Consider the following 22,648-nt stretch of genomic DNA (forward strand, 5'->3'; position numbering starts at 1 on the left):
TATCTTCTATATTCCTTAGTCCATTAAACTCTTTTTTTTTTTAAACGTGATCTTTAGTCACTTTAACCTGAAGATGAATACATATATTTTTAAGCTTACTTTATACGAGTAAAATAGCGATTAATATTTTACTAAGGATTTATTTAAAAAAAAAAAAACACTTGAAAGTAATCCTTCAGGAACAAGTGAAAAAATAAATTTTAGTTCATAAACCAAAGAAAAATACAGTATTTTGCAAAACAACCATATATATCACTCTTGGTTTGGGCTCAGTGATGGTTTTTGAAGCTTTCCTATACAACTTACTCCTGGTGGAATTCTCCAACAAAAAAATAAAAATTCTGCGCACAATATTTTAAAATTCTGCATATTTTATTTTGTCAAAATAACACAATATAATCACACCAATTTCAGTTATTTTTGTTCATTTACACCTCTACCCTGATAAAACGCGACCTGATATAACACGAATTCGGACATAATGCGGTAAAGCAGTGCTCAGGGAGGGAGGGAGGGCGGGTCTGCGCACTCCGGCAGATCAAAGCAAGTTCGATATAACGCGGTTTCACCTATAACGCAGTATAATTTTTTGGCTCCCGAGGACAGCGTAATATTGGGGTAGAGGTGTATGTCAAAATACCTGTCAGCAAGTATGTCTGTAACAATACAGACAACAAAAAAGATTCAGGAAATGTTTTTTTGACAAATAGATTCCCTACTAGGCATATTAATACACAACTATGAGTAGTAATTAACTTAAACTACAATACAGAACTGTATTTCCTGCACCCCTCAGAAGCAGTGCAAAGGCTTGGGAGAGTCAGGGGTAGTGGAGGAGCTGAGGGAGAGGGAAGTAAATTGCTGGGAAGGAGCCTGGGTGTGAACTTGGAGGGTTGTTGGGTGTCGGTGGGAAAAGTATGTAACAGGTTTTTTTGAGAGGGGGTAGGGAGGGATTGTTAGGGAGCTTACCCTGCAAACCCCTAGCCTCTCCTATTCAGTCAGGCACATCTGCCCCTGTTCCCATGTGCCCTCACCCAGCCACTCACCTGTCCCTATGTAGCTCTGCACCCCCGTCCCCATGTGGCCCTGTGCCTCCACTCCCATTCAGCCCCTGCCCCAGTCTGTCCTCTCCCACTAGCCTTTATGAGCTCCCGTCTGACCCTCCCAGCAGCCTCATGGTGTCTGTCTCCCCATAGCCCCTGTCTCCTGCAAAGGCAGCTCTCTCTTCCCTCGCTGGTGGGGAGCTGCAGCTTTGCTCCACATCGCCCTTTGTTGGGAAAAAGGTGGAACAGTAGCAACATTTTGGCAGAAGCTTTTTTCTGCACAAAAAATTAGAAATCTGCAGGGCTCATTAATTATGCATGTGTGCAGTAGCGCAGAATTCCCCCAGGAGTAACGAGTGCCTCTCAATACACAGCTTAAAATATATACACAGTTTTAATTTCCTCAAAATGGAGAATGGGGAAAGGATATTAAGAAAACATGATACTTAAGAAGATTTAGGCAGAGTACAATTATGGGCCTGAATTTGCAAAAGTAATGTGATTTTTGGATGCTTCATCTACCTTCTGAAAGGTTGCTCACCTTTAAGGTGCCTCAGGTTGTATCCAAAATCCAGTTGAAAATTCAGGCAGTGGACTTCAAAGAAAGAGGTACAAGCTGATTTAAAAAAACCCCAAAACTTCTGTGTTTGTGTGTGTGCACTTGTGTGCCATAAAAACATGGTATACTGTTGAGAGCGCTAACAGTTTCTCAACCCAGGCTTTGTCTAATATTGCTGTCTACATGCAGAGCATTCCTGTCTTGATCTTCCCAGAGCAAAAGTCCCATGACTCATTTTTATTGGTCTCTTCCATCATGGCAAAACACTTGAGCCTTCCAGGTGCATCCTATAGGAAAGGAGCAAATAGCCTCCCTGGGCCCCAGGGAATTAATCCCAATGCCAACCTTCCCCTCAATGCAAAACCATGCTTAAGTAAGAGTCTTGGAGAAACTCTAAACTACTTTTGGTCTTTCCTTTATACGCTTCAGATCAGTAATGAATTTCTTGACTTTTTTTGTTCTGTTGTACAGAATTGAACAGGAAGATATTGAACTAAAGCACAACTCCACCTTAAAGCAGTTGATGAGGGAGTTTAATACTCAGCTGGCTCAAAAGGAAAGGGAATTGGAAACAGCTGTACATGAAACTATCAGTAAGTGAAATGTTGTCATTGTAATCTGTATGGATTTGTTGTTTTGTTTATTACAAATAAAAATTGTCGAAATTTCAGGTTAACTTTCATAGGGTCAGTTTCATGGGTATCATAGAGGAGGAAGAGTCACAGATCTGAGTAGTAGCCATTGTTGTGTGAAGTTAGCCCTGCCTAGAGAGCTGAAAACCAGGTCAGGAACCCCCCCCCTGCTTCTGCAGTGGGGAATATTATTCTTGCCTAGGGAGCAATTGTAAAGCTTATAAGACAGGGGTCAGCAACCTTTCAGCAGTGGTGTGCTGAGTCTTCATGTATACACTCTAATTTAAGGCTTCGCGTGCCAGTAATACATTTTAACATTTTTTAGAAGGTCTCTCTATAAGTGCATAATATATAACCAAACTACTGTTATATGTAAAGTAAACAAGGTTTTCAAAATCTTTCAGAAGCTTTATTTAAAATTAAATTAAAATGCAGATCTTATTAGTTTAGTGTGGTCCTTGCCCTTGCTTTTCCTTGCTGAGTTTTCCAATGTCTGGCACGTATTTGGATACCTTAAGCTGCACACAGGCTTCTGAGTGATCAGTTGTTAACCGGCTGGAACCCCAGATCGGCAGCTGAGGTGAGTGGAGCTGGCGGCTGGTAGGGCTGAGCAGGGCCAGAGGCCTGGACCCTGTTTGGCAGGGGACCTGTGCTGGAACTCCAACCAGAAGCAAGGTGAGCAGGGCTGCGGCGGGGTTTCGGCGATGGGCTGAGCGTCTCCGTTTGCCCTCGCTCTGGGGTTTCAGCTGCTGGGTCCTGCCAGCCGGGGTCTCATCCTGCTGCCAGCCTGGGGTTCCTTCCCCCAGGCAGCGGGTGCTGAGTGGGACCCCAGCTGGCAAGGGGCCAGCAGCGGGAATCTCAGAACGGCGGCGGTCTGAGTGGCTCAGCCCACCCCGTGTGCCATCAAAAATCGGCTCGGCACGCATGCCGTAGGTTGCCAACCCCTGTTATAAGATGTACACTGGAAACTTTGTACTTTTGCAGCTGTTCTTTCTTATACCCAGAAATTGGGTTCCCTAGCAGTTGCTGTGGACTTCTGCACCCGCCAGTGTATAAGACACCTGACTTGTGCATAGTTAACTAGCTTTTTAGGAATTTCTACAGGTAAATTGTAAGTATGTGAGATGATTTGTATCCTGTTACATGAGATGGAAGTCAAAGTGCAGTAATAGTAATTGGTTGTTGAGTTTGCATTTTAAAACTTGTGTGTTCAGTACAACAAACTTATAACAGGCATTAGACCAGGGTTTCTGACTGTAGCCTTTGATGGCAATTGTTTAAGAAAATGTATATTTGATTTTGAATTGGAAATTCACCCTGTGGCTTTTAGCACTGAGAGTCAGTCTAACCTGTGCCAGCTGAAAATGGTTCCAAAAGGATCATATGCCAGCTGGGAATAGCTGGAGCACAACATGCTGCTTCATCTACACCTTGCCTGTCCCTGTGCCTAAAACTCTGAGGGGAGACGGAAGCATAGGAACTGGCTATTCTGGCTCTGTTTTTGCTAGTGATGCCCTTGTACCTGGGGAATTGAGACAGGGAATTGCAGGTGTTTTCTGCTCCCTCATGCTGGCAGAATAGGGCATCTAGATTCAGGCCAGGACATGGAACTAAAACTGCTACAGTGGCACTCATGGATGATATCCTGTCAATGGATAGAGGGCAGACATCTGTTCTTATCCTCTTGTACCTCTATCTAGCATTCAGCACTGTTGACCATGAGATACCGCTGTCCTATCCAAGAGAGGTGGCAAGAGTCCAGGGTAATATGCTAAAATGGTTGGGTGTATCCCCGGAGGGACACACCCAACGAGTAATGCTGGGAAACTCCACCTCCATCACTAGACCATTCACTTACGGAGTCTCAGAAGGATCAGTTGTCTCTCTAGTCCTTTTCAACATCTACATGCACCCACAAGTTGAACTGGTTGTACTAAGTGGACTCAAATGCCAGCACTCAGTAGGTGAGTCATGCAGCTCTACCAATCCTTCACCACATATGGCCATACCACTGCCACCGAGATGATCCAGTGTTTAGACAAGATAGCTCATGAATGTAGAACAACTGGCTGAAGCTGAATCCAAGCAACACATCAGTGAGGCTGGTATTTTGAAGAGTTTACAGCTATGGTACAGTCTCCTTTGGTTGAAGGTACACACTCATAGTTGGTCAACTAAGTCTTTAGTTTAGGAGTGGTTCTGGATTCTTTGCTGATGCAAAGGTCTTGTATAGCAGCTTTCATGGGTAACACTTTTGACCATCTCTGGTTGGAAAATCTGTTCCATTCTGGTGGATAAAGACCTGGCCTCAGTTATTCTTGCCTTCATCACCTCTTGGCTGGACTAGAGCAATCGGATATACCTGGGCACAAAGACTACAGTGCTTAGGAAACTCCCAACTAGTACAGAATGCTGCAGCGCTTCTCCTCAGCAATACAAGCTACTGTGAGCACAACAAACCTGTCCTCTGCTCTCTATGCTGACTTCCCATAGAATATCAAGTCAAGTTCAAGGTCTCAGTCCTTATCTTCAAGGCTCTCCATGGCCTGGGTCCAGGATAGCTTTAAGACCACCTAAAGCCCTGGGATGAAGAGCATGTCAACAACTTCATTCCCTGGAACAGAGGAACTCTTTAACAAAGGTAAAATTCATCTGTGTGAGAGAACTTTCTCGGGGCCAGTCCTGGACTGTGGAATGAACTTCCTAAGGACCATCAAAAACCTCACTGCCTTTTGATTGAAATACAAAGCACACTTCTTTGACTTTGCCTTCTCTAACATAAATACATGTATATATGTAAAAAAAAATAATAAATAAATCCTCTGTCAAAACAAAGACACCAGAGGGATAAGAGAACAAACATGCAGCAGATATTAGTCATGTTGCTTAATGCACAACTGGAAGGCAGTCAGTTACTATGATCGTGTGCATGGGATAAAAACCTACATAGTATGGTAGCACTGAATCTGCTGCTAAGTATTGTGACCTTTCACCTTCTTGAAATCTGTTTGGCCCTCAGGCTGAAAAAGAGAGAGACCACTACTTTTAGACCATGTATAGCATGAATTGTTTGACTTCCTTGATTTTTGCCTGTTGAAAGATTTTTTTCATACACCTTTATAGAAGTGTCTTCAAATCTTACTTTTTAATCCTGTTCATAATGTGATGTTGTTTTATATTTGTTAAAATATAGCTACCTAATCAGTTGTGATATTTCTTGACTTTTTTAAAAAACAGGTAAAGCCCAGGATGTGGAAACTGAACTGATAGAAACCCATCATGCAGAGACAACACAGTTGCATAGAAAAATTGCTGAAAAAGATGACGATCTAAAAAGAACTGTAAAAAAGTATGAAGAAATCCTTGAGGTATCTTTCCTGAGAGTGATCTGATTCAGTACATTTCAGTATAATTCTGTTTTTTAAACTTCCCAATGGGTCCTTTTAGGCAAACATTTTAATCTTTATAGGAGAGTTTTAAAAACACATTATTATATAAATTCTTTTTATGGGTTTAATATTTCAGATTAAATTTTTTTGTTTAGATCTAAATATTGCCGTGCAGTGTTTGCACTTAAAATCTTTCTGCATTTTGCTAGTCCATGAGAATCCCAAGATAAACCTGGCTAGACACAAAAATAAGGCTAGTTTACTTTTAGTGCTCAACTGAGATCTTGATCCAGCAGCAAAGTCCATAAACTCCAGAGCCCAAGTAAGTTAATCAGGGCTCTGCTTAGTGTTGGGGTGGCTTCTGACAGCTTATCCACTCAGTAGCCTCCAAGACCTTATCCACTCAGCTCAACTCCAAACTTTATTGGTATACAATCAAGCTACTCTTGAGTTGAACAGGCTCAAGCATAGTGGGTGGGTACCAGACATAATACACATCCGAGGTTACACAGAAATCCCCTTCATTTATATACACATTACTCTCACATTCACTATACATTGCATTACATGTTTTGGGACTGGTTTGGTTATTTTACAGGAACCAATCCCTATACAACATACTCTGTCCACTTGCTGTACATGTTCTTGGACTTAGTAAATGGTTCCCTGGGTGTCTGCCCCTCTCACCATCTTAGCTAGCTCAGACATTGTCTGTTAGCTTAGTGACCTATTTACTTATCTTGGCACAAACATTCTGTTTTCAGCCTTCTGATCTAGTCCCTGCCCTAATCCTGTCTACCAAAAATGAGGCCTACCTATGTTTACTTACTCATGTCAAGCCAGGCCTACACTTTAGATTTAAAGGTCTGCACACACATCTGCGTGTAAGAGCAGTTTCCAAAGTGAAATGCAGAAAGTAAACAAATAGCATGAAGTAGCATGAGGTTTTAAAAGGAGTCAAGTTTAATAATCAAAGGTGGTGTTGGTTGCATAGTAGCAATTAAAAAACGTAAATGGTTTTGTCCTGTTAGTGTTCCTTCAGTGACCAATATGAAGGACTGCATATCAGGCAAAGTTAAGAGGACTATGTTCTATTTTAAAAATAGAAAGGAATCTAAGGGCAGAGGACCATATTCTGATTTTATACCTCATGCATCCTGAAGAGTTCAGTGGACGGGCCAAGTGTGTAAGGCAGGGTAGAATTTGGCCCAGAATCACTTTCCCTGATTTCATTTTCTAATTTATAACACTAAAGTTAATCCCTTTGTGTCATAATTCTAATTTTGTGTTTTGGGAGTATTCCCGCCTTTTTTTCATCCACTCTCTTGTATGGTTTAGACACAACAAATCCTGAATTTTGGCAGGGGGTTAGACTAGATGACCCTTGCTGTCCCTTCTAACCCTATGTTTTTATATAACTTTTTGTGAATAGGGCTTTACTTTCAACGTCTGCATAGAGCTTCCTCAATGTTTTTAAAATTCCTTTTGTTAAAATTTCTCTCAGGTTTCTGACATGCATTGTTCCTATCATGTTTTGGTATTCACACTATTTTGATTGCTGTGCAGTTGAAATAAATGAAGACTATAAAGAGCTTTTTGTAGCTCGAAGGCTTGTCTCTTTCACCAACAGAAGTTGTTCCAGTAAAAGATATTAACTCACCCATCCTGTCTCTCTCTTTAATATCCTGGGACCAACACAGCTACAACACTGCAAACATGAATTTTACATATCCATCTCTTCTTTTTCATGAATTTTATAGTAATGATGAATACCACTAGTGTATACAACAGAGCAGATGTTAGAGAAAACTACAAAAAACTGTTTGTCTCTGTGTTCCAGATCTTAACACCCTCACTTCCAGGCAGCATGGTTTTGCTGTATTTAGCGCTTGAAAGTTAGCTTCCATTACTTTGTTAACAAACACTTTATTAATTGGTTCTATCTTGCTTCTTAGATCACTTTTTAAAAAGTAATCATAGATCAGCAAAATATTAGGTGGGGAATGTGTCAGCTCTAAGATCTCTTCTTGAAATAGGAAATATGGCTATCTAATTAACTTTATAATAGGTAGAAAATGGCTGTCCATTATTGCCCATCCATATACCCCTTTATTAAATCATGATTTGAGCAACAAATTTCCTATCAACTTCCTTGCAGTATAAAAATGTGCAGTGTTCTTTAACAGCTATACATGTTATGGTATAAAGACTAAATAAGTTACATTGTTTACTGCTTATAAACTATATATTGTAGAACTATTATGTATGCTTCTGCCTATATAAATCTGTGATTACCTTTTTAAAACTAGTTAGAGAAATTTAGTAATCTCAGTAAAGATTGTAATTTGACATCTGGACATCATAGGAGACAAAGAAATAGATCAGTCTACTAAACTTTCTATGATTTTATTTACTTTTTATTCTGGCATTTTTCATCAGGTGTCTCCTTATCTTTAATGAGAAATACTGCGTGATAAAGGATTTATGAAAGTCCCCCAAATGTGAGGATTTACAAGACAGTGGTAATCTATAATTTGTGTTCTGTGATCTTCAAAACACAAACTAAAATATCTCATTAGAGGAAAAATTGAATGTTGCACTAGTTAGGTTAATCTAGATTTATGTGAGAGTTAAAAATGAAGGATCTTGTTTTAACGTGTGTAATCTTTCATCTTTCATCCTGCCTCCCATGAGCATGCAGTGCAGGCTTTATGGTTAAGATTTGGGAAATTACAATTTTATTGATGTCTTCATCTATCATCGTTATGAAATCAGAATAGAATCTGGTTTATATATTGCCAAAGTACAGCTGGTGCTTTACAGAACAGTGAGACTACAGTGTAGGCTGTGTGGCATGCACTAGAACCAAAGTCCCGCTCTTGGTGGCACTGACTGGGCCCAAAGGTTTGGAACACCAAGACATTTGAAAGCCAGTTCAGCTGTAGGAGATGCCAGAGAGCAGAGCTGAATTGCAGTGCCAACTTCCTGCTGCTTTCTCTGCAGCAGATTTGATCAGGATTTTCCTCCACTCTTCTTTGGGCTTGTCTACATGTGGAAACTGACCGGCTCTTGTAGAATAATCATTATAGCTATTTTGTTTTAACTCCCCTGTGTGGACGCTTTCTATTGTGGAATAAAAGTGACTTTATTCTGTAATAATTGCGCCATTAATTTTTCTGCAATAAAGTCATTTTTATTCTGGAATAGTGTCCACATGAGGGAGTTATACTGGGATAGGTATAGCTGAATACATTATTCCACTTTTGCCGTGCTGGTCAGTTTCCCTCTGTAGGCAGATCCTCAGTCTATCCCCAAAGAAGCTCTTGGCTTCTGCTTTAGCATCTCTTCAATGCTACTTTATTAGGTACTTCTGGGGATGGATAAAATTTCATAATTTTCAGGTATACTTTTCAAACCAATTTTTCAGAGTTTATTAACATGGGTTGTAATATGTTTTCTGTAAATTTGGTTTCAGGACCCTTAGTATTGCTTCGTGTACTGTTTATATGAATACAAATACAGTATGAAACAAAGACTAAATAACTTAATGTATCTGGATCTATGGCGAATCCAGTGAATTTAGATTAATCAGGAAAAGCACAGCTCAGAGTTGTGGGGGAGGGGCAGCATTGACTTTGTTCTACTCTGCTGTGTTAATAGCAGTACTCAGGAAAAAATATTGTAAGGGTATGCATAAGCAGTAGCTATTCAGTGAGGTATGTGTTTTATAACTTTCAGCAGCAGAAGGCTAGTTTATATTGTTTTGGGGGGACAGGGGGATTGTTGTTTTTTGTTTAAGTCTGGTGCACAGAGCCAAGGAGATTATAGTTATGTGAGAGTAGATAAAATTGGAGATGTAAACTTGATCGTTGCCCTTTACTAAATAAAATAGACTTAAATATTTGCAGTATCTCTTTTCCCTCTCCAGAAATTTATGATCACTGCTGCTAGTTGCAATTTTAGAATTAAGATAGATCCAGTGTGCTCTATTTTATCTCTTTTTGAAAGAGGCGATACTGTGAAAACATTTAGCCATGCTAAAAAGCCACCATCACTCCATCCCAAGCTCAGTTTCTTTCAGCCATACAATTTCTCTGATCCTAATACCTTTTTTCCTTGCCTATGCTCTCAACTTTATGTTGCTAGGAGCAACTCTGCACTTTCCAGTGCCATACTACTAATTCTTTTAAATAAGGATGCTCCTTTCATCAGAGAAGACAAATTGCTTTGGAGTGTGAGGAAAAAATGGAGGGCAGGGCTCAGGCAAAATTTATTTATTGGTCTGCAGAGACATAGCCACAAAGTATACATCATAGTTTATGATACACAATATTGCAATCGTGCCTAGAGTCTTCTCTTGTTAAATTGTTATAATTGAATCTTTGCTCTCATTTTTCTCCCATATACAAACTGTTGCCAAATCCTGTCTGTTTTTGTTTTTGTTGGTAACATCTCTAAAAGACATTCTTTCCTTTCCATCTCTGCAGCTAATGCTTAGTCCAGTCCTTGGTCATCTCTTACTATAACCTGTCTCTCTCTCTCTCTGGTTTCCAGTTTGTCACCATGCCCCACTGCTCTTTGTCCACAATGCTGCTACCAAAAAAAAAAAAGAAAAGAAAATGCTTTTGTTCTGTGAGACAAGGTGGTTGAGGTAATATATTTTAATGGCCCAACTTCTGTTGGTGAGAGAGACAAGCTTCCAAGCCACATAGAGCTCTTGTTCAGGCCTGGGAAAGGTACTCTGAGTGCTGCTCTGAACGTCCGCTCTCAGTGCACAGTGGAACAGATAGATTAACATAAGTACAGTAAAATCTGTTTTATCCGACATGTTGGGGGAATGGGTGGTGCTGGTACATGAAAAATGCCGGGTAACTAAGAGGGAGGGAGTTTGGGTGTGGGAAGGGATATGGGGCTGGGGGTTGGGGCAAGGGAGGGGGTGTGGGGAACAGTGGGTGCCAGATCCGGGGGGGTGCTCACCTTCGGTGGCTCACCGCAACCGGCAACCTGTCCCGGCTGCTCCTAGGTGGAGGTGCAGCTAAGCAGAGGCCAAGCAACTCTGCGCACTGCTGCCCCACGGCTCCCATTGGCTGCTCTTAAAAATCTCCAGTGATGGAGATTCTACAGCCTCCCTAGGCAGTTTATCTCAGTGCTTAACCACCCTGACAGTTAGGAAGTTTTTCCTAATGTCCAACCTAAACCTCCCTTGCTGCAATTTAAGCCCATTGCTTCTTGTCCTATCCTCAGAGGTTAAGAAGATCAATTTTTCTCCCTCCTTGTAATACTTGAAAACTGTTATCATGGCCCCTCTGAGTCTTCTCTTTTCCAGACTAAACAAACTCAGTTTTTTCAATCTTCCCTCATAGATCATGTTTTCTAGACCTTTAATCATTTTTGTTGCTCTTCTCTGGACTTTCTCCAGTTTTTCCACATCTTTCCTGAAATGTAGCACCCAGAACTGAACACAATACTCCAGCTGAGTCCTAATCAGCGCAGAGTAGAGCAGAAAAATTATTTCTCATGTTTTACTTACAACACTCCTACTAATACATACCAGAAAGATGTTTGCTTTTTTTGCAACAGCGTTACACCATTGACTTATATTTAGCTTGTGGTCCACTATGACCTCCAGATCCCTTTCCGCAGTACTCCTTCCTAGGTAGTCATTTCCCATTTTGTATGTGTGCAACTGATTGTTCTTTCCTAAATGGAGTACTTTGCATTTGTCCTTATTGAATTTCATCCTATTTACTTCAGTCCAGATTTACTTTCTCCAGTATGTCCAGATCATTTTGAATTTTATTCCTATCTTCCAAAGCACTTTCAGCCCCTCCCCACTTGGTATCATCCACAAACTTTATAAGTGTACTCTCTATACCATTATCTAAATCACTGATGAAGATATTGAACAGAACTGGACTCAGAACTGATCCCTGCGGGACCCCACTCATTATACCCTTCCAGCATGACTGTGAACCACTGATAACTATTCTCTGGGAATGGTTTTCCAACCAGTTTTGCACCCACCTTATAGTAGCTCTATCTAGGTTGCATTTCCCTAGTTTGTTTATGAGACGGTCATGTGAGACCGTATCAAAAGCTTTCCTAAAGTCAAGATATAACTAGCGGTTGGGGCGGGGGCAGTGTGCAGAGCCGCCTGCCATGCCTCCATCTAGGAGCAGCCGGGACAGGTAGCCACCCATGATGAGCGGCCCCCGGATCCGGCACCCCACACCCTCTCCCACGCCCCAACCCACTACCCCAAGCCCCCTCCCACAGCCAAACTTCCTCGCAGAGCCTACGCTTCTCACTCCCTTCCACACCCCACCCTTCTGCCAGCCCCACACCAACTGGACTATAAACTGGAATTTCAGTGCAGATCAAAATGCCTGTTTATAGAGGTTTCTGGTTGGTGAAGTGCCGGATAACACAGCTTTTACTGTAGTTAACACATGTTCTGAGGGACCATTCAAGGTGGAGTGGCCCATTAACACTCCTGTAGTCATACAGGAAAAAGATGGGGGCGAGTTAGTGGGTTACATATTGTAATACAGATTGTTCTGTGTGTCAGGCTTTGTCTACATGGGACTTTCGTTGGTAAAACTTTTGTCATTCAGGGGTGTGAAAAAGCTCCCCCCCCCCCCCGGAACAACAAAAATTTTACCGATGAAAAGCGCTGGTGTGAACAGCGCTTTTTCGGCAGGAGAGCTCTACTGCCAACAAAGCTACCATCACACGTTGGGGGTGGAAGTTTTTTGTTGGTGGGAGAGCTCTAGGCGACGCAGTTATACTGTCCTAATTTCTTGCCCTGCTTCCCCCCCAAGACCATCTGTGTCGAGGGAGAGCTTCTCCCATTGATATAGCTATCACCTCTAAGGGAGGTAGATTAACCAGCCAAAGGAGAAGCTCTCAGGCAGTGTCTTCACTGCACTGTTAACTCAAACATAGATAGCTTGATTTAACTCCTCTCAGTAAGCCTAGTTCAGCCACACTGTAAATTAACACTTGAAGTACACAGACTCATTGGATTGCAGAGTGATGGTGTTAGCAGTTGATGTATTGTACCAGCCCTAGCTGTAGCTTGTGTCCCCTTACAGGTTAGTCAGCTTGAATTAAAAGCACCACCACACTCTCAATCTAAGGGGTTTTGTGTGTGGACAACTTACGTTATAACGTGAGTTAACACTGCAGTGAACACCAGCCCTTAAAAGTATAAGTGCGTTTTCAAAAGTGACTTAAGCAATTAGGAGTTAAATCTTATTGAAAGTCAATGGGACTTAGGCTTCTAAGTCACTTAGGTGCTTTTTAAAATTTCACCCCTTGTGTCTCTTTTGTAAAGTGCCAAGCATATTGGTTAGAGCTGGGTGGGAATTTTCCATCAGAATGGCTTCCTGAAGGAAAATGCACTTTTTGAAAAATCAAAATTTTCTCTGGGAAAATTTCAATTTAAAAAAACAAAATCTATTTTTGGTTGGGAAAATCAAAATGATAACATATCAGCTGCCTGCCTGGAAGGCAGAAAAAAAGTTAACAAGAGCGTTCCAGGCAGGCAGCTCGCAAGCCAAAGATTCCGTTTTAGTTCTTATGAAATATAATCTTTTATTAAAAAAAATAATTTCTATCCTGTGGAAAACTTTGAGGTTTTTACTTTTTGTCCGGAAATGGGACAGCTTTTTTCTGATTCTTAAATTTTCATTTGGTAGTACTCAATACAGTTAAACTATATGCTTCTGATTCTGCCATACTGATAAAATGCTTTGTATTTACTGGTGTCAAGTATCAGAGGGGTAGCCGTGTTAGTCTGGATCTGTAAAAGCAACAAAGAATCCTGTGGCACCTTATAGACTAACAGACGTTCTGCAGCATGAGCTTTCGTGGGTGAATACCCACTTCTTCAGATGCAAGTGCATCTGAAGAAGTGGGTATTCACCCACGAAAGCTCATGCTGCAGAACGTCTGTTAGTCTATAAGGTGCCACAGGATTCTTTGTTGTATTTACTGGCTATCTTTATTGGAGGCAGATTAATAGTTTCTAAAATTTTGAATGCTGGTGAGAAGTAAATAAGTGATTTATTGACATTGGGACCATTAATTAAGTCGACAAGCTAAAATCATTAAGAAATTTGGGAACAGAAGATTCCCAATCATTTTTCTAAGTGAGTGATGTTCCTTTAATGAAATGGAAATAGCTTTACTTAGTGTATAGTCTGATTAATGGTATCATAGTGCACTATTCTACGACTGCGTCTTTACTGACATTTTAATGTTGGAATTATATTGTAATATGTATGACAGACAATGTCAGACTTCCGGGATACTCCCTCTGGGGCAAAGCATGAGGTTTACTGGTGTGTACATCTTGTCCCCCGCCCCTCCCCCCCCCACAAAAAAAAAAGAGGGGGTCAGGGCTAGTAGCTAAGGGTGTGCACTGCTACACAAAGGACCTTGAGAGTTTTATTCTGCTTTTCAAGCCAGGAAAAGTATTTTGAAACTCATAATAGGGATCATCTGTTTCACTGCTACACAATGATGTTGCTTGTCTTTTCAGTCTTTGATGAGAACAATCGCTACTATAGATGTACTTAATCCTGCCTCAGCACAATGGGATGGACTAGATCGGCGTTTCTCAAACTTTGTTGCACCGTGACCCCCTTCTGACAACAAACATTACTACATGACCCAAGGAAGGGGGGAGAGGGGGTGGCAAAGCCGAAGCACCACCACTTTGGGGGGGAGGACACCAAAGCACCGCCACCTGGGGCAGGGGGACCAAAGCAAGGGAAAGATACACAAGTTTGGTGTCAATTTTATACTGGAGCAAACAGATTTGACTGCATGGCTTGATGGGTAATATTTCAATAGCTCATAGATAAAGTCTGGAGCTTGATAAGTGGGGCACAAAAGGAAAACCCCTTTCCTATCGGCAAAAAGTCATTGGGATGGAATAGACAAAACCGATATTGGAGGAGCAGAATGAGCAAGTGGAGAAATGGGCTATATGGTCAGAAAAGTAAGGGAAAGGAAAAATAGAGAGCACTGAAAACGAAGATGGCAATTTTGAATTAAATTCAGTGGATAGGGAGTCATGCAGTCTGAAAAGAGGTCAGATGGTCTAACTTCCTGAATGAAAAATGGCTTTACCACAGCGTTAGGGCCTCAGTTAAGTTCCAAGAACAGAGATTTAGTACAACTGTAGAGAGAATTAAAATGTTTGAGATAAGACGTGATTAAGCCCCAATCTTTGCCAATAAATTGGAGATAGAGTATAGAAAATTTTGTTTGCATGACATGTCACTTTCACAAAATCTCTATTTGCTTACATTGATCTGCCTACTGTACACCTTCTAGAAATATTGAATATCATTTGAATGCTTTTTTTGGTACTCATTAAAGATGTATAATCCTTACTAAAAATTTTCAAAAAGCTAACTACCATATATACTTCTTCATAATCCAAATATTTTTGGTAAAAAAGTGACACATCAAAGAGCATGGCTTGGCTTATAAACGTGTCTACACCAAAATTTGATGATTTTAAACTCTATGGAATCATTGAATTTGACTATCTAATACATTGTTGTTTTCTTACCTGGAGCGTCTGCAGGCACAGAGCCCCTCAGCTCCCAGTGGCCGTGGTTTGCTGTTCCCAGCCAATGGGAGCTTCGGGAAGTGGCGTCAATGGCAAACCGCAGCCACTGGGAGCTGAGGGGCTCCGGGCCTGTGAACGCTCCAGGTAAACAAAAGGTTCCAACCCGCCAGTGGCTTACCCTGACAGCCGGGAGCCGAAGTTTTCCAACCACTGAAATATTAGATTGTCTTATGAAAGGGTCATACAGTTTTTGCTATTTTTACCTATCCAATTGGGGAGGGGGGGGGGGGGTCAGCCTATAAATGAATGGGCTAATGAACTAGTATATATGGTAATTGGTTTTGTATTTGACAATTGAAGTTTTGCCGATATTATATGATAAGTCCCTAAATGTCATTCCTCATTTTCATGGTAATATAAATTAAATAGTCCTAAACTTTCAGTGAGAGCCTTTGCATTTCAAGTTTATTATTTTCCTCTCTGTATGAAGCTGATCTATATTTTAAGTGCTTTTTGTCTAATTCAGTGAGAAGGTTTTAAGTGTTTAGACATTAACTGTGTGTTATGTAAATTAATGCACTTATTTTTCATTCTGAAGGCTCGTGAAGAAGAAATGACAACAAAAGTAAATGAGCTGCAAACACAGCTGGAGGAATTGCAGAAGGAATACAAACAAAAGCTGGCAGATGAGGAGAATAGGCGCAGGGAAGAAGTGAGCTGACGTTAATATTTATACTTGTAACTTTAGGCATTAGTTTCACAGTTTTCATGAGACCCTCTAGTAGCTGTTAATTGACATGGGTTCTATTTATATATCAGGTCTTGGCTTTCTTGTGCAATTCTGAATTCTTTGACCAATCTGTCTGCTACAAGTTGTGCAGCATTTAATTTGATCTTGTTTTAATAGTTTGCTTATTGGTTGGCTTTTCCCTCTGCTCCTTTGTTTTTAAACATTGACTTTACACTGGAAGGACTTGTAACTTGTTCAAGAGGATGCAAAATAGCCCATTCTGATTGTATGAAATTTGGAATTGGAATTCAAAAGGACATAAAAATGTTTCTCTACCTCAAATAGGGGCTGATATTAAACAATTTTCTGTTCATGGCAAGATGGATGTACACTTCATAAAGGCAGATTAACAGGACCAAAATGTAGTTGAGTTATAGAATATAAGTATTAAAATTAGTATTACACTTAATAGGGGGAAAATACAAATTATTGAGAGGGACAATTTTTCTTTTTTTTTCATTTTACAAAAAATGCTCATTTTGCCTGTGAACCAATGGGAGGCATTAGAAGTATTTGATACCTCGGCTAGAGCATCATAAATTACATCAGTGATGTTATTAAAATCACTGTGTGTGATTTTGACTGGAAGATAGTATACATTTTAATTTTTTCTTTCCCCTTAAATTAATTTAAGAAAATAGTATAAATATTTTCTTAAATTAAGAAAATGGGCATATTATGTATCATTAAGGATTTTTATTGAATATAGAAAAAGCAAAAGGCCTTGAATTAAACTATTGTAAACCAGCCCTATTGCACCTATTTATAGTAATATGCCAGATACTGTGATTTTTTTTTTATACACTCTTTAGAAAGCCCTAAAGTATTGAGACACAACAGAAATTTTTTTCTCTAGGTCTAATGGTTTTGTTCATTTAATCCAATGATTTAAACGTCACACTAATATTCTGTAAATAAGCAGTCATTTAATCCCATATAGCAGTGGTTCTCAAAGCTGGTCCATTGCTTGTTCAGGGGAAGCCCTTGGTGGGCCGGGCCAGTTTGTTTACTTGCCGCATCCGCAGGTTCAGCCGATCGCAGCTCCCACTGGCCGCGGTTTGCTGCTCCAGGCCAATGTAGGCTGTGGGAAGCGGCACGGGCTGAGGGGCGTGGTGGCTACCCTTCCCGCAGCCCCCATTGGCCTGGAGTGGCGCAACAGGGCCAGTGGGAGCTGCAATCGGCCGAACCTGCGGACGCAGCAGGTAAACAAACTGGCCTGGCCCGCCAAGGGCTTTCCCTGGACAAGCGGTGGACCGGCTTTGGGAACCACTGCTGTACAGCATATATCATCATGTTCATTTACAGATCATGCAGATTACATCAAATGCATGTGCCAGCAACTGTGTTTTTTTACTTACATTTAATAATAATAATTGGAGATATACCAATCTCCTAGAACTGGAAGGGACCTTGAAAGGTCATCGAGTCCAGCCCCCTGCCTTCACTAGCAGGACCACTTTTTGCCCCAGATCCCTAGGTGGTCCCCTCAAGGATTGAACTCACAACCCTGGGTTTAGTAGGCCAATGCTCAAACCACTGAGCTATCCCTCCCCCAGGTTTAGACATTTAACTTTCTGCAGAAGTGCAAAGATGGCATAGAGATGTAAAATCTGTTTTATTGCAAATTGTCTCTACATAAAGATATACCCACTTAGAGTTTAAAAAAGAGCAACATGGTAAACTACTAATTTTCTCTCTCTTTGGAATCTCCTCCACAGTTCCTCACTCCTTGGAGTTTCCCTGGCAAGCCTTGGAGAAACTCAAAGGAGTTGTCCCATCTGTGGAGGAAATTAACCAATTAGGAGAACTCCAGTTGCTGGTAAATAGTCTTGTTGTTTAACAAATAAACAGTAATGTGTCCATAGGAACAATAGTCTGGGTCTTTTTCAAAGTGCCTGTGTAAATATAATCACTGTATCTAGGTTTACTTGCAGAATAAGGATAGAGTTTTTAAAGGAGCCTGAGGTAGGTAAGTGCCCTAATTCCACTGAATTTCAATGGAGTCTGGGTACCTAACTCCCCTATGCCCTTTTGAAAATCCCAGCTAAATTCTTTTCTGACAGTATGTATACAAACTTCATGTTCATATCTCCAAGCTGATGACATATGAACTTTTTATTTACATACGTATTGGTACATATTTGTTCATTCATAAGTTATTTGCTGATACATTGAGAATGAACCTTCATTACATAGTTGTTATCCTGATGGACAAATGCTACAATTGTTTGAACAGACAACACTTGATGACGATCTATTCACATTCAGATGAAGACATTTTAAGGTCACTGATGATTATTTTTGTTTTCATGTGTCGGATTAATATTTGTAATGCCTTCCTTTTGACCTTGTGTAAATGGAGCTCCATTTATTTTGCAGATTTTAGTTATTAGGACACCATTTTCACACTCCGTGACCCAAATTGTGGTGTGGCTCTGAGGTGTATGTTGGGGGGGTGGTTTTCCCCCCTATTTGGTTTAGAAGTTGTTTTGCTATTGCCCTTTGTTCTTCTTCCCAGCCCTTTTCACCTTGGTGTTGCTTTCCTATGAAACCACCTTTGCTGTTTACCTAATGTAATGATGCACCTTTGCAACACTGAGGGGTTGGCTAAGCAAAATGTGCGGCACCAGTGGGCCATATATGTTTATATAAATTCACATGAATTGTGTACATATTTGCATAAATTTAAGTGGACTTGGAACCTGTATAAGTAAAATATTTTATGACCCTAACAACCCTTCATTTTCTCTTGCTCTTTCTGTCCTTATCCATATTCTTTATTCCATTTTTCCTTTTTGCTATTTTTTCTGCTAAGTTAAAAAAACTGTTTAGTCTTCAGGTTCAAGTAAGTTAAAGCTACTCCTTATTAGGTTAATATTTGTTGGCTATTGTTCTTCACATCTGTCTAATTTATAAATGGCTTTCTTGTAACACTTCCTACACTAGGTAAATGTAGATCTAAGCCAAAGCTTGCACATAGTATAATTAGTTTTAAAGTAAGTATAATATTTTTGCCATAACATTTGTTTTTAATTCTATGACCTGACAGATAAAATAATTATTCACCAAATGCCAACATCTAAAATTTTCAACGGGGGTGTTTGAAACTTTTCGAAATGAACTCTAACAGAAAAGAGAAGGTGCTTGTTCAGGCAGGCTCCTGCTCCTGTTGAGTTTGAGCTCCACGGGGAACACACATTCCCCAAAAGCACATCTTTTATGGAATGCAGAAGGGGAACTTCTCACCTGCAATCTGAATGTTAAGGAATCTTGTCTTGCTGACCTGAAAGGCCCATGAAAGCAGTTGTTTCCCTTCTGCATTCCATCCTGGGGCACGTTGAAAACCTTACTTACTTAGTATGTAAGGGTCATCTAGTGTCCTCTGTATATTCCCACTCTTGGGGGATGTACTGATAAGTGGAGCTGATACATTGAAACCTTCTGGTAGAAGTACCTTTTAGGGCTAGTCTACATTGGCAATGCTAAAGTGGCTTGCATAGTCATGGCACTCTAAAAAAAACCACCTCCACGAGAGGCATAGCTACCGTACTGAGAATGCGGTTCCCAGCACTGGTGCACTGTTTACACTGCCACTTTACAGTGCTGAAACTTGCTGCGCTCAGGGGGGTGTTTTTTCACCTCCCCAAGTGAGAAAGTTGCAGCGCTGTAAAGTGCCAGTGTAGATAAGTCCTTACAGCACTCATGCGCTCCTCCCACACTCACCCTCAGTGTTTGCACACATTCTGACAGCATGGCTATAAAAGAGGATGTGGTGCCTATTGCTGCTGTAGTTCCTTTCACTTGCAGCAGTGAAAGGACATGAATCTCTCCAGATCTTGCAGATCTGTAGTAATAATAAGTGCCTTTTTAGATTAGTTATTGTTAAAAAGTTTTATAGTTAGAATAGTTTTCGATTAGGGTTTTATCTTGGAATAGGAATACTTACTAGTTCTTTTTGTGGATCTCAGTGAAAAGCAGCATGGGTTTAAGAGGTGTGTGTCATGCCACGCTGTCTTTCAGGCCATCTGGTGTGCATGTTTGGTGTCCGAAATGACAAGATGAGAGTCATTCCCTGGCACACTGTGCTATCTGCAGCACATTACTCCTTAGGCCAAAACAAATGACAAAATTGACTTCAGGTCCTTCTGTTACAAGAGGATCCAATAATTCCAAGGGATCTGAAAGGAAGGATAGGAGAGCTGAAAAAATACAATTTTAAGTGGAAAAGATTTGTTATATGGATGTCAGATAAGAATATTGACCCATGTTCAGCCTCCATGCAACTTATTTTGGAATATTTACTACGCTTGAAAGCACTGGGTTTGTCTGTCTCCTCCATTAAGGTCCACTTATCCACAATAGCAGAGTTTCACACTCCCATTAATGGAAAATCCATTTTCCGCACATGTTGAATTTATATCTGCCAGTATGGGACAGTCTACTTCCATGAAATTTGAACTTTAAATTTTAATGCAACTTATGTTTCTCCCGTTTGAATCTCTAGTGAGCTGCTCTTTGTTACGTCTTCTATGAAGACAGCTCTTATGATAGCAATCACTTGTTCTAGAAGGGTTAGTAATCTATGTACCTTAATGGCAGACCCACATTATACCGCTTTTTATAAGGACATGATGAGTCTTAGAATGCATCCCAGATTCCGTCCTAAAGTGATATTGGAGTTTCATGTAAATCAAAGTACATCACTACCTCGATATAACGCCACCCGATATAACACAAATTTGGATATAACGCGGTAAAGCAGTGCTCCGGGGGGGGGGGGGGGGGCTGCACACGCTGGTGGATCAAATCAAGTTCAATATAACACAGTTTCACCTATAATGCGGTAAGATTTTTTGGCTCCCAAGGACAGCGTTATATCGAGGTAGAGGTGTATTAATTTACCAGTATTCTTTCCAAAACCTCATACACCTGTAGGTTACATTCCTTAGGTACAGAGAGAGCACTCTTACATTATCTGGCTACAACTAAAAACTTCAGTTCCTCTCCTGAGTTATATATCTCATATGTGGCTAACTCTGAAGTTCAAGCCATTTCAGCACAGTCATTTCTGGATGGGTTAGACAGTGTATTGAAGAGTGTTGTAGAGAGACTTCACTCTCTCCTCTTGTTTTAGAGCCCGTTCTATTAGAGCGATTGCTGCGTCTGTAGTATGCATTAAACATATTTCCTTTACTGAAACATGGAGGGCTGCTATGTGGAGTTTGGTTCACACTTTTACGAAGCTTTATGCATTGGATTTGGCAGACAGATCTGGCACACTGTTTGGCAGTGGTGCTCTCGTCATTCTTTAATAAGGACTGATTCTCCCTGCATCTGTCTTATGTACTGCTTGCCAAACTTCCTAAGAGTAGGAATATGCAGAGGGGGCCCTTGGAGACAAACCAAGGTTATTTATTTGTAAGAGTATTTGCACTCCCTGCCTGCCTTCCCCATGGGGACAGCTCAGTGGCTTGAGCATTGGCCTGCTATACCCAGGGTCATGAGTTCAATCCTTGAGGGGGCCATTTAGGGGTCTGGGGCAAAAATCTGTCTGGGGATTGGTCCTGCTTTGAGCAGGGGGTTGGACTAGATGACCTCCTGAGGTCCCTTCCAACCCTGATATTCTATGAACTGAGGTAGTAGTGGGTGCACATCCCCTTTTAGAGCCATGCCTTCAGAACGTGCTCGAACAGGGGGAGGTGGTCAGAGGGGCACTGGGGCACTCTGGTGGACACTGCTACCAGAAGGTTTCATCCTCTCAGCTGCACAGGCTGGCGCATCCCCTGAACGTGTGAATATGCATCTTGAAGAACTCCAGTTACAAATAACCAACGTTCGTTTTCCTATATTGCCGTGATTTATGCTTTCAAGATCTATATTTTAAAAATTACAATAAATTTCACACACGTGTTGACACCCAGTTAAGATCACTGACATTTAATATAACCCAATATGCAAAATGTATAACTAATACAGTATTATCAATTAAAAAAAAACCCTAAGCATTTAAAAAGATTGGAAGTAACCAGCTCAGGTAATTTGCATATCTACATAAAGGTATGACTCTCAAAGGTAACAATATTTTGGATAAGGAAGCTATTGTCATATGAAAATGTACCTTGTATGTTTCCAGTAACACTCTGAGTAACTCTGAGCCAAAAGACATAATTTAATTTACATAATTAGATATAAATATACCGCTACCTTGATATAACGCCACCCGATATAACACAAATTTGGATATAACGCAGTAAAGCAGCGCTCCAGTGGGGCAGGGCTGCACACTCCCGTGGATCAAAGCAAGTTCAATATAACACGGTTTCACCTATAATGCGGTAAGATTTTTTTGGCTCCCAAGGACAGCGTTATATCGAGATAGAGGTGTATATCAATAGCATGGGTGTATTAAGTATATAGTATTCCCAGTAAGGTTAACAGCAATTAGAATTTCTTTGAACTGTATTCTGTGATCATTCAGTTACCCTTATTACACAGTATCTGTTTTGTGGACATATTAGCTTCTTCACCTTTACGTTAAAATAAAGTTAATTGGCCATAGCTGAATAAATTGGTTATACTCCTTCCAATGTTATTCAAAGCGTAACTTACATTAGTCATTCTAGATACATGTAACAGTGATGAAGTACAT

General features: G+C 40.6%; 1 protein-coding gene across 7 annotated transcripts in view; it reads left to right on the forward strand.

Annotated features, from left to right (window-relative positions):
• GOLGA4 (golgin A4) overlaps nucleotides 1–22,648 on the forward strand; it is a 115,577-nt gene that overhangs the window by 72,300 nt on the left and 20,629 nt on the right. For all 7 annotated transcript variants that reach the window (XM_039522761.1, XM_039522763.1, XM_039522767.1 and 4 more), the window contains 3 exons: nucleotides 2,074–2,195; nucleotides 5,472–5,602; nucleotides 15,808–15,921. In XM_039522761.1, coding sequence (XP_039378695.1) covers nucleotides 2,074–2,195; nucleotides 5,472–5,602; nucleotides 15,808–15,921 — 367 coding nt within the window. The remainder of the gene's footprint in view (nucleotides 1–2,073; nucleotides 2,196–5,471; nucleotides 5,603–15,807; nucleotides 15,922–22,648) is intronic.

The sequence above is a fragment of the Mauremys reevesii genome, linkage group 2 (genome assembly GCF_016161935.1).
Source record: "Mauremys reevesii isolate NIE-2019 linkage group 2, ASM1616193v1, whole genome shotgun sequence".
Classification (NCBI taxonomy): Eukaryota; Metazoa; Chordata; order Testudines; family Geoemydidae; genus Mauremys; species Mauremys reevesii.